This window comes from Pectinophora gossypiella, chromosome 22 (assembly GCF_024362695.1).
Source record: "Pectinophora gossypiella chromosome 22, ilPecGoss1.1, whole genome shotgun sequence".
Classification (NCBI taxonomy): domain Eukaryota; kingdom Metazoa; phylum Arthropoda; class Insecta; order Lepidoptera; family Gelechiidae; genus Pectinophora; species Pectinophora gossypiella.
The window spans coordinates 1083378-1099362 of NC_065425.1; the positions used below are offsets into that span (position 1 = coordinate 1083378).

The 15985-nt window shown below is 40.4% G+C and overlaps 2 protein-coding genes across 2 annotated transcripts in view; both read right to left on the bottom strand.

Moving 5' to 3' along the window:
- Positions 1 to 216: 216 nt before the first annotated feature.
- Positions 217 to 14107, bottom strand: LOC126377213 (4-hydroxybutyrate coenzyme A transferase-like). The gene is made up of 10 exons (XM_050024911.1): positions 14071 to 14107; positions 11212 to 11374; positions 9836 to 9974; positions 8349 to 8439; positions 5979 to 6167; positions 4604 to 4730; positions 3894 to 3982; positions 2938 to 3057; positions 1222 to 1368; positions 217 to 454 (listed from the first exon to the last, which is right to left on the bottom strand). The coding sequence occupies exons 1-10, from the start codon at positions 14090 to 14092 to the stop codon at positions 270 to 272; spliced, it is 1272 nt and encodes a 423-aa protein (XP_049880868.1). The 5' UTR covers positions 14093 to 14107; the 3' UTR covers positions 217 to 269.
- Positions 5754 to 15985, bottom strand: part of LOC126377039 (probable sodium/potassium/calcium exchanger CG1090) — a 48824-nt gene continuing 38592 nt past the window's right edge. The window contains exon 17 of the transcript XR_007567781.1: positions 5754 to 5816. The gene's annotated coding sequence lies outside the window, so the exon portion shown is untranslated. The remainder of the gene's footprint in view (positions 5817 to 15985) is intronic.

The following is a 15985-nucleotide window of genomic DNA, read 5'->3' on the forward strand; positions in this document are numbered from 1 at the left end:
TGATGAATGATCTTCTTACATCATTCTCGGGCCAAGTAGTCAACAAGTCATGTCAAAAAAAAACTTTCAAAAAAGTAAATAAAAATCCATGTTCAAGAGTAAATAAAATACAAACACATTTATTGATAAATAACACACACTACACTGATTCCGAAAAAGAAAATTTTCTTCAAAAAGTACTTCCTTCACACCCCATTTTCACAATATGGCTTCAAAATAAAAATAAGTACTTAAAACTCAAAATGGAAATCCCAATCACAAGAACTACATTACCGCTTTGGCATACATTTGAGGCGTTCAAACGCGGCTTTTTCTAAAGTTTCACGATGTTTCGGATGTGCTACTTTGATGAGTTCGTAGGCGCGTTGTCGGAGAGTCTTGCCAAAGAGACTGGCAATGCCTTGTTCAGTGACCACGTAGTGGACGTGGGCGCGCGTGGTCACTACGCCAGCACCTGTGGTCACAGAGGATTCAGCGTACAACGCGCCAAGTAGTTAATGCCATTTGCGGCAAATCTACAATAAGTCACGTCAAAAAAAGGCGTATATTTATCGAGCAGTGTTATTGTCCACACACTGGACATTATTTTGGAATGAATAGCGATGTGAATAGCGATGTAGGTTTTGAAGTTGTATTTGTGGGAGACACGGCTTCCTTGCCTCATTTAGCAGGGTCCACAGAATACCAGCGTCATGGCTCCCTTTTATAATACCACCACCATCGTTGACCAGTTCATATACTCAATTATTTATGTTTCTCGTGTAAGATGTTTTTAATATGTGTTTTGATTGTAAGTTATGTGTTACTCCGTGTTTTATATTATATATTTGTTTTATATTTGTTACCTACTGTGGTGTCCCTTTATAATAAACGTTTCTTTCTTTCTTTCTGAATAGTTTTAGTTAAAGAAGCTTACTTTATGTAAATAGCCATAAAAAGCTTATTATAAGATTAATGATTACCTAAATGATAAAAATGTCTGGTATTGAATGTGTTCCTCTAGTTATTAAATAACTTGTAATGTTTAAAAGATGTGATTTAAAAGATGTGTTGCTGTTGCAGTTTCTTGTCATTTCTTCTCTTCAGCCATAACACCTTGCGGAATGACGTAAATTCAAAAATGTTACATTGACCTTCAGCAAGTTTATCCATGATAATTACGTTGAATAAATGAATCTGATTTCTGAAAGCCGAGAAATGCAAAAGTAAGTCATCACGAACCAGGTTTCAATATAGGAACGATCTTGCTCACTCCACTCTTGGTGGTAGACTTGAGGGCGATGATGGGTTTCCCCCGCCCGTCCACCGCCTCCGCCGCTCCACGGATGAAGTCCACTTGACCACCGAAACCGGAGAATATTTTGGTACCTGCATAACAAACATAATATATTTCAGACATGAGCCCAATTAAAATACAATAACGGGTTCTTACCGCGTTTAAAGTTCATCCCGTGATCATGGCACTTGTAACAGTGTCGAAATATCGGAAGTCTTATATTCCTACTTTAAACGCGGTAAGAACCCGTTATTATGTGTTTTTAACCTCTTAAGACCGAGATTTCCAGACACAATAGTTAAACAATGGGGTTTGGATTTATAAAGAACATTCGGTCTTAGGAGGTTAATTATGATAATAACCGCGTAAACTTAAAACAATGTAGTATAAGCCCTATTGGTAGAACGCTTGTCTCTCACTTTGAAGTCGCAGATTCGAATCCGTCACATGCGGTGTATCCCACTATTTCTATGGAAATACACAATGGAAATAGTGGGAGAATGTGTCCCAGTATTTCCATCAAGGGAAATTCGTAATGGAAATAGTGGACTACACCCGACAGAGGCCTAAACCAAGGTTCCTGTCTCCCTCATAAGTCCGTACGTACATAATGTAATAGCTTATATTGGCCCCGATTCCTGCAGACATCTCTTAATTTTACTTTAAGTTATACCTGTCATTTTCTTATCCGCCGAAAAGGAAAGGGACGGATGATTGACAGCTCTTAATTGTAGGAAGAATGAGTAAATAAATGAATAACCCGGGCGAATTTTTAGACGGTTGTTTTAGATTTGTGCTTAAAATTGACGTGTGTTCCATAAATTTTATGCTTGTCGATTACCCGTCCCTTTCCTTTTCGGCGGATAAGAAAGTGACAGATATAACTTAAAATAAAATTAGATGGTGTTTACAGGAATTAGCACCATTATGTACGTACGAATATTTATTTAGTTTATTTTTACGGAAGTTTATTTTTCTCCCTTAGAACGGTTTACATGCTAATGTAAACCTAATACCGATGCTAATGCTAATGTAGTACTGTCAACTTCTTACTTAAGTAAATTATATTTTTATTAAGTACTTATTATTATTAGAAACTACATAATTTTAAAAAGTTTTGTAAAGGATTATTTGTAACAAAAAGAGGACACGACGTAACTTCAGACCTAGAGTGAACCTGAAGAAAATAGGAAGGATTTATAATTATTATTATTATTGTATGTCTTTTTCATATCTCGGGCCTATGGAGGCCCGGACTTTTGGAAGGCGTGCGTGGGGCCGAAGACAACACGTAGAGACCCCTTAAGACAGTTTAATCTAAATGTGGTGTGACACCAACCGGCGATTATCGCTGTATGCACTATGGGAGTGCACCCAAAGACAATCCCCGGTTCGTGTAGGACTATTGCAAATTATGGGAACAAAGGGAACTGGGCTATTGATTATTATTATTATATTTTTTATTGTTTCTCGAGACCTTCAAGTACTGACAAAAAGGTGTAGAACTCATTTAGATTTATCTATGACAAAAATAATAATTTCGATCACCGCTACACCTACGCCATCTGTTGTTGGTGAGCGAGGGTCCCAACACCCTTAACGTGCCTTCCGAAGCATGGATCAACTTACTTTGGTATGATGAAATGAAAAGATAAGCTTACCAATGGAATCGGAGCAGACCTGCCCGGTGAGATCGACCTCGATGCACGAGTTGATGGCCGTCATGGTCGGCTGCAGTGATATGATGTGGGTATTGTTCACGTAGTCAATGTCCAACATCTCTGCAACGTCCAGGTTGTAAGAATAGAGCAGTGGTTCCTAACCTGGGGGTAATTACCTCCTCAGGGGTAAAACGGAGATTCTAGGGCACAGGATGCCACGAAGGCAGAGGGATTGTGTCCTCTAACATGATGGACTAATGTTATGGGCGATAGGCTGATCCCTTATCACCATAAGGTTCATCATATCCATCTTTGGAATTCGTATCAACAGTGGCTGCAAGTTGTCTTTGATTACTTGTGGTTCTGCCCACCCCATTAGGGATTACGGGCGTGAGTTTATGTATGTGTATGTATGTAGGATGCCACGAAATAGTATTATAACTATGTGTGTGAGTGATAATAAGAAATACATAATTCTTATTCTAAAGACCTACCCATCGTCGTTGCCGCCGTGTGATAGCCCTCAGCGCTCCCTATTTGACCGGCCAAGTGGTAGTTAATGCCATATACGGCAAATCAAAAGAGCCAGGCTCTAATCTAGAAACTATTTTATTTATTTTACAGTTATTGTCACAAAACATACCCTTGACTGTCGAATTTGTCCTCGAATTCATGTTTGGATCCTACATGATTATCACGTGCTCAGCGGTGAAGGAAAACATCGTGAGGAAACCCACATTACCGAGAAATGCATTTTCGGAGATATGTGACCTAACCTGTATTGGTATGGTTTTCCCTTCGCGGGTTGGAAGGTCAGACAGGCAGTCGTCTCTGTAAAAAAAATTCTCAAATCTTCAGATTAGGTAAGCGGACCCTGTGAAAAAACAGGATAATCCTAGGGGGAAGATTATTGTCACAAAACATTATTTATAAACACTACTTATTGAATAACTTACCTATTGACGGATTGTTGTGGATGAAGTCGTACAATTTTCTGTTCCCGATGAGGAAGCTGCCGACAGTCCGACCTTTGTGAGTTGACTTGCTGTATTAATGCAAAAAACAACCATGTCAATGAGGAAATTTCCAGGCTACGTTCACCTTCTTCTTCTTCTATCGTGTGGGTTGTGAGGTGAATTACCAACCTCATCAACCCTGGTGTCAGTGTTATTATTGAGCCGCCAAAGGCCCCTGACACGGCTCATGTAACGACTAGGTACTTATTTACATCAGTAAGTAGTAACCGGTACCAACGGCTTAACGTGCCTCCCGAAGCACGGATCATCTTTTTGGACAATCAGGTTGGACAGGTTGGACAATCAACGCCTGTAGTGTCCTAACCAAACTAGGGATCACAAAGTGATTTTTGTGATATGTCCCCGCCAGGATTCGAACCCGGGACCTCCGGATCGTGAACCCAACGCTCAACCACTGGACCACAGAGGCCGTTACGTTCACCAAAAGTAATATAAATGGCGTTGTTTAGGTTAAACGTGAAAATGTTTTGACGTTTAGTAAAAAGTAAGTGATTTGACTAGTTGGAAAGTAGCCAATTAAAACATGCTTAGGTACAAGAAACTTTACCACAACCAAAGACCTAGGTACCTTCGAGAGTTGCAAGATCTACTTAAGTACCTACATAATATAAAGTTAAGTAGGTACGTACCTGTTATTGGTGACGCAGCCATTATTGACGAGGTCAATGATTCCCACGCTGAACATCTCCGAGTGGATGCCCAGGTTCTTGTGGTCCTTGAGGGAGCCAAGCACCGCGTCGGGGATGTTTCCTATACCTGCAACCAATTTTGGTTCACTAAACACTCCCAGGGATACGAGTGAAGACCCCGACCGTTGCAGAGGCGGAGATGGGAGCCATCGGTACGGCAATGCAGGACGGAAGAGGCAAGTCACAGGGACTGTAACCTGGAACCTTACAGAGGGCAGCAGTAACTATCAGTACTATTGAGAGGCGGAGGACAGGAGTCCTAGTACCGCTTCGAAATAAGACTATTCTGGGCGCCATCCCACTCGGGTCAGACAGAGTACTGTGGGGCGGAAGGCAAGAGGGAAACCACTGCTTTATTTTTCCCTAAAAAGTAGCGTGGAGAATGCTACACCGACAAGAGCGTGGCTCTTAAATTAGTGATGTGATGAAACACGTAGTAAGGCTTTACATACATAAACGCTTTGTTTACTTAACTATCATCGCCGTGTTAAGTACAATTCTTTTTCGAAAACCTGTCTTTTTTACTTTAAAGGCTACAATAACGAAACCAAGTAGGTATTCAATGAGAAACTTTCCAGACTATGTTCCTCGAACACAATATAGATGGCGCTGTACGGACTTTAGTTCCATGTCACATTAACTTAAACCGTAAGTCTCACTAAATGTCAGATATGTTAGTGCGACAGAGTCCTAAAGTGGGTACATTTATTGCTCATGACATGACATGACTGTACAGATTGTCCTTCCTTACCTACCTACTTTCTACATACACACACATACCTACATAAACTCATGCCTATTTCCCGCTGGGGTAAGAATAGACTAAGGAATTCTATTTACTTCGATCCTGACACACTTCTCTTGCTTCCTCCACGTTCAACAATCGCTTCAGACTAGATCTAAATCTAAATCTTTTCTGAAAACCCATCTGCAGAATTGCGACATTTTCTTGAAGATTATTTTCTTTTAAGTTGTTTGATCTTTGTCAGAACCTAATTTTGCGATTAGCCAATTTGTTTGGAGCGAGGTTTTAGCGACTCCTTCCAAAGACATGATGAAAAAAACTATTTTTTTTGACGCGACTTATTTTAGATTTGCCGCAGATGGCATTAACTACTTGGCCGGACAAATGGGGAGCGCTGAAGGCTCTCACCTGGTACAACGTTTAAGACAACAGGCCTGAGGGTACCCAGTTGGGTACGAACCTCGGCTCAGGGCGTCGTCTGAGAGGAAAAATATTCGAAAGAATTAATCGACCCTAGTGGGTCGATAGCGATAAGCGCCGATTGAGGGAGAAAGAGACTATGTAACTTACCCATTTGTAGAGTAGCGCCGTCTTCCACCAGGTTGACGGCGATGAGCTGTCCGATCTTGGTCTCCTCCTGGGTGGGTGCTTCGCCCCCGTGCTCGGGCAGTGGCGTGTTCGCCTCCACCACGTAGTCGATGTGAGACACGTGCATAATCGCGTCGCCGAACGTTCGCGGCATGTTCTTGTTGACTTGAGCTGCGATAAAAAAACTGAACTTTGCACCAGTGTTTTTGAACGCACCTGTGTACAAACGCGTGGTGAACGGCTAATCAGCGCCGGTCCGTCTGCGCGCCAATTTATTTATTTTATTTAATTTTAAATACTACTACATTATAATTATATATAAAACATTAACAAATAAGACAATTACTAAAATAAAGACTTATATTATGACAATTACAGTGTACATAGCATCTACAAATTAGTAATTAAATTAACAACGCAGTCTCTATTTATCCTTAACTGGCAAATATGAATAAAATATGAAACTAAAGTAGAATAAAATAAAAATTATAAATATGATTAAGGCTAATTGTTTTTATTCGGTTGGTCTTCGTCATATCGTGTGGGTTGTGAGTTGGACTACCAACCTCAGCAACCCTGGTGTCAGGGTTATTTTTGAGCCGCCAAAGGCGTGACATGGCTCATGTAACGACTACTCCCTTATATCAGCAAGTAGTAACCGGGACTAACGGCTTAACGTGGCTTCCAAAGCACGGATCATATTACTTTCGGACAATCAGGTGATCAGCCTGTAATGTCCTAACCAAACTAGGGATCACAAAGTGATTTTTGTGATACGTCCACACTGGGATTCGAACCCGGGACATCCGGATCGTGAGCCCAACGCTCAACCACTGGACCACAGAGGCTGTTTATTCGGTTGGTAATACTGCATTTACTGCGCCCGCCATGTTTTTTCTTGTGAAAAGTAATTTTGTGCTCTCCAGGTTTTGTCTTTTAAACTGTTAAAGTGATTCTAAAACATTATCTAAACAGATTCGTATACTTTCCGACACACGCAATTTGCTACACTACACCAGCTGCTAGCGACTCAATCTGCGTGAACTATAGTCATAGCGGTAATTACGTTATGGTAAGTCCGTCTCTGGAGAGTACCCTACGTTCGTCTCTGAGTTGATTTATCTACATATTGGTGCTAATTCCTGTAAATACCATCTAATTTTATTTTAAGTTATATCTGTCACTTTCTTATCCGCCGAAAAGGAAAGGGACGGGTAATCGACAAGCATAAAATTTATGGAACACACGTCAATTTTAAGCACAAATCTAAACCAACCGTCTAAAAATTTTACATCAGTCAATAACCCGACACAGTTAAGTAGACAGCACGTCAAACGGATTGCATACCAGAGACGTACCTTTTGATTCGCCCGGGTTATTCATTCATTTACTCATTCTTCCTAAAATTAAGAGCTGTGAATCATCCGTCCCTTTCCTTTTCGACGGATACGAAAATGACGGATATAACCTAAAATAAAATTAGGCGGTGTCTGCAGGAATCGGGGCCGTTATGTAATAGAAAAAAAAAGGAAACACGTATTGTTAGAAGACGCCACAAGCTATAATACAATAACTTCAAATTCTTTTTTTTCTGATATTGTTTCAAGTTTTATATTTTACGTGCGTAGGTATAATTATATACCCGAGACATGGACACTAACTTACCTACTTATAGTATAAACCGCATAATCTGCTAGCAAAAAGTAGTGACTTTTAGCCCGATGAGTGCATCGGGCTATGGAAAGAGGCAAAGATATAAGAGGCAAGAGGCTAAATAGGCTTGGAGTTTCTCGCAGAGATAGAATCCGAAATATAATTTCAATCCGACAGAGAACTAAAGTTACCGACATTACTAATATAAAACTTGAAACAATATCAGAAAGAAAGATGTTAATGGAAAGTTGATCTCGAACGGTTTAGGCGTGGTAACTCACAGAGATACTTAGACGTCAAAATACCGGCGTGATCGCGTAAGGCGTAAATTAAGTAAATTTTGGTGCTAATTCCTGTAAACACCATCTAATTTTATTTTAAGTTATATCTGTCACTTTCTTATCCGCCGAAAAGGAAAGGGACGGGTAATCGACAAGCATAAAATTTATGGAACACACGTCAATTTTAAGCACAAATCTAAAACAACCGTCTAAAAATTGTACATTGGCCAATAACCCGACAGAATTATGTTGACAGCACACGTCAAACGGTTTGCATACCAGCGAGATACCTTTTTGATTCGCCCGGGTTATTCATTCATTTACTCATTCTTCCTAAATTTTCGGCGGATAAGAAAATGACAGGTATAACTTAAAGTAAAATTAGGAGGTGTCTGCAGGAATCGGGGCTTTATCTTACCAACAATGACATTAGAGTTGAGCAGAGCCGATCTGACACAGTCAACTGACGTGCCGAGACTGCAGAAACCGTGGTTGTCGGGCGGAGACACCTGCGAGCAGAGACTACCAACATTAAGTTGTGGAACCATTCTTCCATTAACCCTTGACAAGGTTATAAGGCATGATAATCCACTGGGTAAATCTTTGAAAACCAGCGGTAGTCAGTCTCATTACCGTTAAGGGTGTTGGGACCTTAACTTGGCGACAATAGATGGCGTAAGTGTAGCCATGCCATTCGTGATCGAAATTATTATTTTTATCATAGATAAACTAAGCTAAATGAGCTCTACACCTTTTTGCCACTGCTTTAAGGTCTAGAGAACCTACAAACGAAAAAAATATTATAAACCCTTTCTATTTTCTTCAGGTTAACTCTGGGCTTGAAGTTATTGCCAACTTCCTACTTAAATGTTATTTTTATTACTTACTATTAGAAACTACATATAAAAAAAGTTTTGTAAAGGTTTATTTGTAACAAAGAGAGTATGTAACTTTGGACCCAGCGTGAACCTTAAGAAAATAGGAAGGATTTATAATATTTTTATTGTTTGTAGGTAGTGGCAATAAGGTGTAGAGCGCATTTAGCTTAGTTTATCTCTCTCTCTTTATTAAGAGCTGCGCTCTTGTCGGTGGAGTAATTCCTCTCTTCTACCCGCCAAAACCTTCACCTCCCGATACGATACGACCTGCACCTTCTCTTTTGTTTGTGTTTGTTAGTTTATCTATGTCAAAAATAATCATTTCGATCACTGCTACACTTACGCCATCTATTGCTACTGAGCGAGGGCCCCAACACCCTTAACGCAAAAAAAACCCACAATTTTTAATTAAAACACATAATAACGGGTTCTTATCGGGAGTCTCATATCCCCATTTAAACGCGGTAAGAACCCGTTATTATGTGTTTTAATTATGATAATACCCACAATTTTTGTTCTTTTTACAAATATCCAGTTAGAACTTGGCGACATACATAAGTTCTAAATGGACTTATGACACTTAGGTACTATAAAAGGACCTGACCTTAATATCGGAACCTTGGAAGTAAGTTCCACTACGTTTAATCTACAATACCTAATATTCTTCTATCTTGTGGGTTGTGAGGTGGATTACCAACCTCATCAACCTTGGTGTCAGGGTTATTATAGAGCCGCCAAAGGCCCCTAACATGGCTCATGTAACGACTACATACTTACATCAATAAGTAGTAACCGGGACTAACGGCTTAATGCTTTCCGAAGCACGGATCATCTTACTTTCGGACAATCAGGTGATCAGCCTGTAATGTCCTAACCAAACTAGGGATCACAAAGTAATTTTTGTGCTATGTCCCCACTGGGATTAGAACCTGGGACCTCCGGATCGTGACCCCAACGCTCACTGGACCACGGAGGTCGTTAATACTACTGCCTAATGATGATGACATAGCGGTAAATAATGTGTTACCTGGATCAGAGACACGTCAGGGCGGATGATCCTCCTGTAGAATAGTTTGGGAATGTCTTGCAGGAAGATAGGGATGCAGTCCGAGCGGCCTTCGGATACCGCCTTCCGGACGTTCGCAGCCATAAACAGGGAACACGATCTGAAGTATTGTTTTTTTGACGAGAAACAGAAATGTTGGCAACCCCGACATTAATTTTTTCTTTATTACTATGACAACATTTGTCGCGTCACTTCCGATTTTCCGTTAAACTACTGTATCCTACTGTTTGTATGAATTTAAATTAAATTCAGTGAGTTTTGGCACTCAGGAAGTTTTTATCTGTCAGCCTCATCCTCAGAAAACCAGCCTTCACAGCCACCAGGAACTTTACACCCCAATCCTAACACGTTCTTTGAATTTTATTAATTGTTTCTGGCGCTATTTTGCATGTTTTTCTTCTACATTATTGTCTACAAATAAGATTGATTTCTTGACGTAAGTAACTTATAAGTTTGCTAAGTATTCAGAAGAGGGATACTTATTACATCTATCCAACATTCGTCAATGTGATTTTGTGTAAGTTTTTTTTCCCTACTGTGTTTGTATTGTTACTGTGGCGTCCACTAATAATAAATACTTTTTCTTTCAATCATGACTTTTTATCGTGGTTGGTTTACCGTGGTATATTTTTTGGAGTTTATAAACTCCTTACAAATAACGATCGCAGTGCAGTAATAATAAGGTTGATTTTTGTTTGAATAAAGTCGTGATTGACGAAAAATTGGTGGCTAGATATAATACTTCTCTTCCTTCAAACCGGGTGAGAGCTCTCAGCGCTCCCCATTTGTCCGGCCAATTAGTTAACTATGACTTACAAGAAGTCATGTCAAAATAGGAAGCTGATTCCCCCTGTAGCAGAGTACAAACTCTGCACACTGGCCTTTCGTTCTGACCGTCAATCATTTTAAATTACGAAATTCTCATTCCATTCCGCATTTCCTTTCATTTTACACTGACTCATTGCATCCCCGACCTTCATAAGAACAACACAAAGATATTATACTGTTTAGATCTGGCCGTGCCCTCTAATTCTGGATTTGTTTGTGAAGTATTATTAATAAGTAAACTGTATATATTCCTGCTTGCTGCTTGCCTCTAATTTATCATCGTTGTCACCAATCGTCCGACAGGTCGACAGTGCCGTCAGTGGGTAGGCCCGCTACAAGGTGGACCGACGATCTGGTGTCGTCGTGGAGATCCTTGGGGGAGGCCTATGCCCAGCAGTGGGCGTCGTACGGCTGATGATGATGATGATGATGATGTCACCAATCATTCCTCTGCTCTGCCGGCACGTTGGGACACCATCCTCACCACCCAGCGTGCCGCACCCCTTTACCTGAAGATGCCTTTACAATCCGGCTCTGTGTAACCAGCCTTCTTTTCCGTGTGCATGTGAACGACACTGATCTCCTTATACTTCGCAGCCTTCCCGACCTCCGTCATGGCATCCACCAGTATGTACGGAGTCGCCGCCGCGCCCTGAATGAATACCGTTTGACCTACAAGTAAATAAAGAAAATCTTCTATCGTGTGGGTTGTGAGGTGGTTTACCGACCCCATCAACCCTGGTGTCAGGGTTATTATTGAGCCGCCTTGGCCCCTGACATGACTCATGTAACGACTACGTACTTACATCAGTCAGTAGATAATGTGTGTGTAGTGTGTAATGTGTGTATATTTTAATGTTGTAAATGTATATGTGTGTCGTAGGTTTTTACCTAAATAAACTTTATTATTATTAGTAACTATGACCAACGGCTTAACGTGCCCTCTGAAGCACGAATCATCTTACTTTCGGACAATCAGGTGATAAGCATGTAATGTCCCAACGTAAATAGGGATCACAAAGTACTTTTTGTATGCACCTCCTTTGCCTCCGGACCGCGAGGCCAACGCTCAACCACTGGACCACAGAGGCCGTTGAAAATGAAAAAAGAAATGAAAAATATTTTATTTCACTTTACAATAGTGTATCTAAGTTATTCTTGATGACGTGTGCGTCAAGCTAGCGGCCTCAAAAAAAAATGGGCACAAAAAAATAATTTGACCATACCAAAAAATAGTACTCTTATTGAAAAAAATAGTACCTGTTGTAAAAAAATTAGTACCATCACGGTTCTGGATTTATAGCCATGTTTTATTGCACTTGCTAGCTTGACGGTGAGCGAAATTTGGCGAGAGTTAACGACAAGGTCTTTCGCTTTGATTTAAACGCCAAAAAATAGTACCGAAATAGTACTCACCCCCTGCAAAATACCGAAAGTAGTACTTCAACGGTTCCAAAGTTATAAAGGCAGTTCTTTGATCCCGCTAGCTTGACGTTTTGAAAATACCTATTATCTGGGGAACGCTTGCATACTTCAGTATGTAACTAATGTCAATAAACTCGTATGAAATAGTACTCCCTACCATCATAATTTTGATCCGATTCTCTTTGTAGAAATGTTAAAAAATCATCATAACCTATGCCATACATTTGTTGTTGATACAGTCACGTAGACAATTACATAACCTCACAATTTATTCGTAAGTATTGCCATTTTGGAGGTCTACCCTACCATTTCTTTGCACTTCAGTGCTGCTATTACAAAAAATTCCTATTGCATACACCCATATGCACTAATTTTAATAGAAAATGGCTGCATGGGTCTAGTTCTTATCGAAAACAATCTGTGATTTTAATACATCATAATACATTTTTAATCTGCTGTTTTATTTTATAATTTATACCTTCATGTTGAATTTGTTACGGATCGAAGTGTTTGTTAATAAACAATTTGCAGTATTTGTAGAATAACTCAAAGAGTTTCAACAATGATATTACTTTCATCTAACAACCCTGGCACTTCACCAATTTTTACCTAAAAATGGGGAAAAATACTGAAATCTGACAACATTCTTGACCATGTGTAATAATTTTGTTCGCGACTGTACTCGTCTTGATAAATGTATGACATAGGTTATAATGACTTTTTGACATATTTCTACAAAGAGAATCAGGTCCAAATTATGATGGTAGGGAGTACTATTTCATACGAGTTTATTGACATTAGTTACAAACTGAAGTATGCAAGCATTCCCCAGATAATAGGTATTTTCAAAACTTCAAGCTAGCGGGATCAAAGAACTACCTTTATAACTTTGGAACCGTTGAAGTACTACTTTCGGTATTTTGCAGGGGGTGAGTACTATTTCGATACTATTTTTTGGCGTTTAAATCAAAGCGAAAGACCTTGTCGTTAACTCTCGCCAAATTTCGCTCACCGTCAAGCTAGCAAGTGCAATAAAACATGGCTATAAATCCAGAACCGTGATGGTAATAATTTTTTTACAACAGGTACTATTTTTTTCAATAAGAGTACTATTTTTTGGTATGGTCAAATTATTTTTTCGTGCCCATTTTTTTTTTGAGGCCGCTAGCTTGACGTACACCATAAAAGCCTGTGTTAGGAGCCAACGCTCTTCAGTAGTAACAAGTGAATATTTGTAAGATTAGGGTAAGAGTGAAACATTAAATAATAAAAATAAAAAAATAAAATAAAGAGAGAAAGAAGAAATAATACAAAGAAAGTAAATCTTAACTTAGGTTACAATTTCTTTTCTAGCGATAGTACGAATGTATGTGTTAGTGTGTGCGTGCGTGCGAGTGTGTGTGTGTGTGTGTGTGTGTGTGTGTGTATGCGTGTGTGTATGTGTGTGTGTGTGTGTGTGTGTGTGTGTGTGTGTGTGTGTGTGTGTGTGGTAATTATGAGTTAATTAGTTCGTTAGAAACGTAGTGCACCACTGATTAGCTAGCTATATGTGTATACTTATATATATAAGTTTAGATAGATGTATGTTATTTATTGTATTTATGTAGTAGTTGAAGAGCTCGGTGGCGCAGCGGTAAACGCGCTCGGTCTGCGATTGTTGAAGTTAAGCAACTTTCGCAAAGGCTGGTCATAGGATGGGTGACCACAAAAAATGTTTTCATCTCATATCTCGAGCTCCTCCGTGCTTCGGAAGGCACGTTAAGCCGTTGGCCCCGGCTGCATTAGCAGTCGTTAATAACCATCAATCCGCACTGGGCCCGCGTGATGGTTTAAGGCCCGATCTTCCTATCCATCCATAGGGAAGGCCCGTGCCCCAGCAGTGGGGACGTTAATGGGCTGATGATGATGATGTAGTAGTACCCATTTAGCCGTTACAATCTTACCTGATGTAAGAGTATTTGTCATAGCTTCTGTCGCAGTGACAGTACTTGGTCTTCTTTGCAAAGGTTGTGATAACGACTTAACACGCGTAAAATATGTTCTTTTGCTATTGATATTGTTGCCAGCTTTAACTCTTACAGATTTACAACTAACAAAGTAAGGAATTGCTTTGGTTATCACATGCATTTTTGAGTACTTTGACTAATGTAGCGGCCTAAACTGAATATTACTTCATGCACTGTTTTGAATTTATTCTGATAAGAACAAGCGATGCGACTCAAACATAAGTTATGCGCTATCCAAATGTAAATACATATACCGTGTCACAACACATGGTACCACTTATGGTGTTTGAAAACATAATTATACCGTGATACCATTGGGATTTTTTACAAAATAACCAAGAACATTTTTCATTCTAATTTGTTACTTTAACTCTTTGTTATGACAGATTCTCTTTGATTGTGACACTAAAATCTTTTTTTTTCCCTTTCCAGTCGATGGTTTCATCCATAGAGCTACACGGGCCTTCCGCGAAGCGAGTTTTTTGCTTATTACATACACTAAACGCTACTGCTAAGTTTTCAGAACCCCGATACCGACCCAGGACCCCGATACCGACCCCGCCGGCGTGGTCGACGATTTCCCTCATTCAGCGCTTATCGCTATCGACCCGCTAGGGTCGATTAATTCTTTCAAATATTTTTCCTCCCAGACGACGCCCTGAGCCGAGGTTCGCGCCCAACTGGGCACCCTCAGGCCTGTTGTCTTAAACGTTGTATCGGGTGAGAGCCTTCAGCGCTCCCCATTTGTCCGGCCAAGTAGTTAATGCCATCTGCGGCAAATTTACAATAAGTCACGTCAAAAAAAAAAATGCTACTGCTAAGTCACTGTAGTCCTGTGGTACACCAGCTTTTTTCTCAATCGGGGAGCGTTGGTTCGAACCCCGGTATAACCCCGGTATCGGACTTGGGTTATCAATTTCACAGTTCGTTCGATAAACGATGCGGTTCACCGCCTATCACGTTGGTCTAACGGAAAGACCCGGAAATTGATGCAACCGAAAAGTAGCGTACTTGGGGCATGTTCTTAGGAAAGAAATCAGCAGCTCTAATTAATTATGATGGGCAAAATTGAAGGGAAAAGATGTCGAGGGAGGAGGAGGAAGTCGTTCCGTCGTTCCGTTGACGGCCAACGTCCAGTAATAGACACGCACTGGAAGAAGAAGAAGATACCTACACCGAACCCCGACCCCACGTCCCTGAGGAATCGCGTCCGATAGATTGGCCCCGCCGGACATCAAACGAATGGTAATGTAGGTAATAAGCAATAAAATAATATTTTTAACCGACTTCAATAAAAGGAGGTTATCATTTTGTTTTCATAGTGAACTACTTATTTGTAGTAAAAAAAAATGGCGTGGACGTAAAATGCCCACTAATCCGCACAGTAGCAGCGGGGTGGGGTATGCTCCATATCCCCTCCGATTGTTTGAGGGGAGACCTGTGCCCAGCAATGGGACTGTTTATATTATAATTATAATAATAATAATAATCATCATCAGCCCATTAACGTCCCCACTGCTGGGGCACGGGCCTTCCCTATGGATGGATAGGAAGATCGGGCCTTAAACCATCACGCGGGCCCAGTGCGGATTGATGGTTACTAACGACTGCTAATGCAGCCGGGACCAACGGCTTAACGTGCCTTCCGAAGCTCGGAGGAGCTAGAGATGAAAACTTTTTTTTTGTGGTCACCCATCCTATGACCGGCCTTTGCGAAAGTTGCTTTACTTCGACAATCGCAGACCGAGCGCGTTAACCGCTGCGCCACCGAGCTCCTCAATAATCATCATAATAACACTTTATTGCACACAAATTCACAAAACATTACGTTATGTTATGTTTGTAGAAATAT

Coding starts and splice junctions, on each gene's coding strand:
- LOC126377213 (XM_050024911.1), bottom strand. CDS start 14,092: ATGACAAATACTCTTACATCAG. Junction 8,440..9,835: donor CTGACGTGTCTCTGATCCAG/GTAACACATTAT, acceptor CTCTGCTCGCAG/GTGTCTCCGCCCGACAACCA. Junction 6,168..8,348: donor CAACTCTAATGTCATTGTTG/GTAAGATAAAGC, acceptor TTTTTATCGCAG/CTCAAGTCAACAAGAACATG.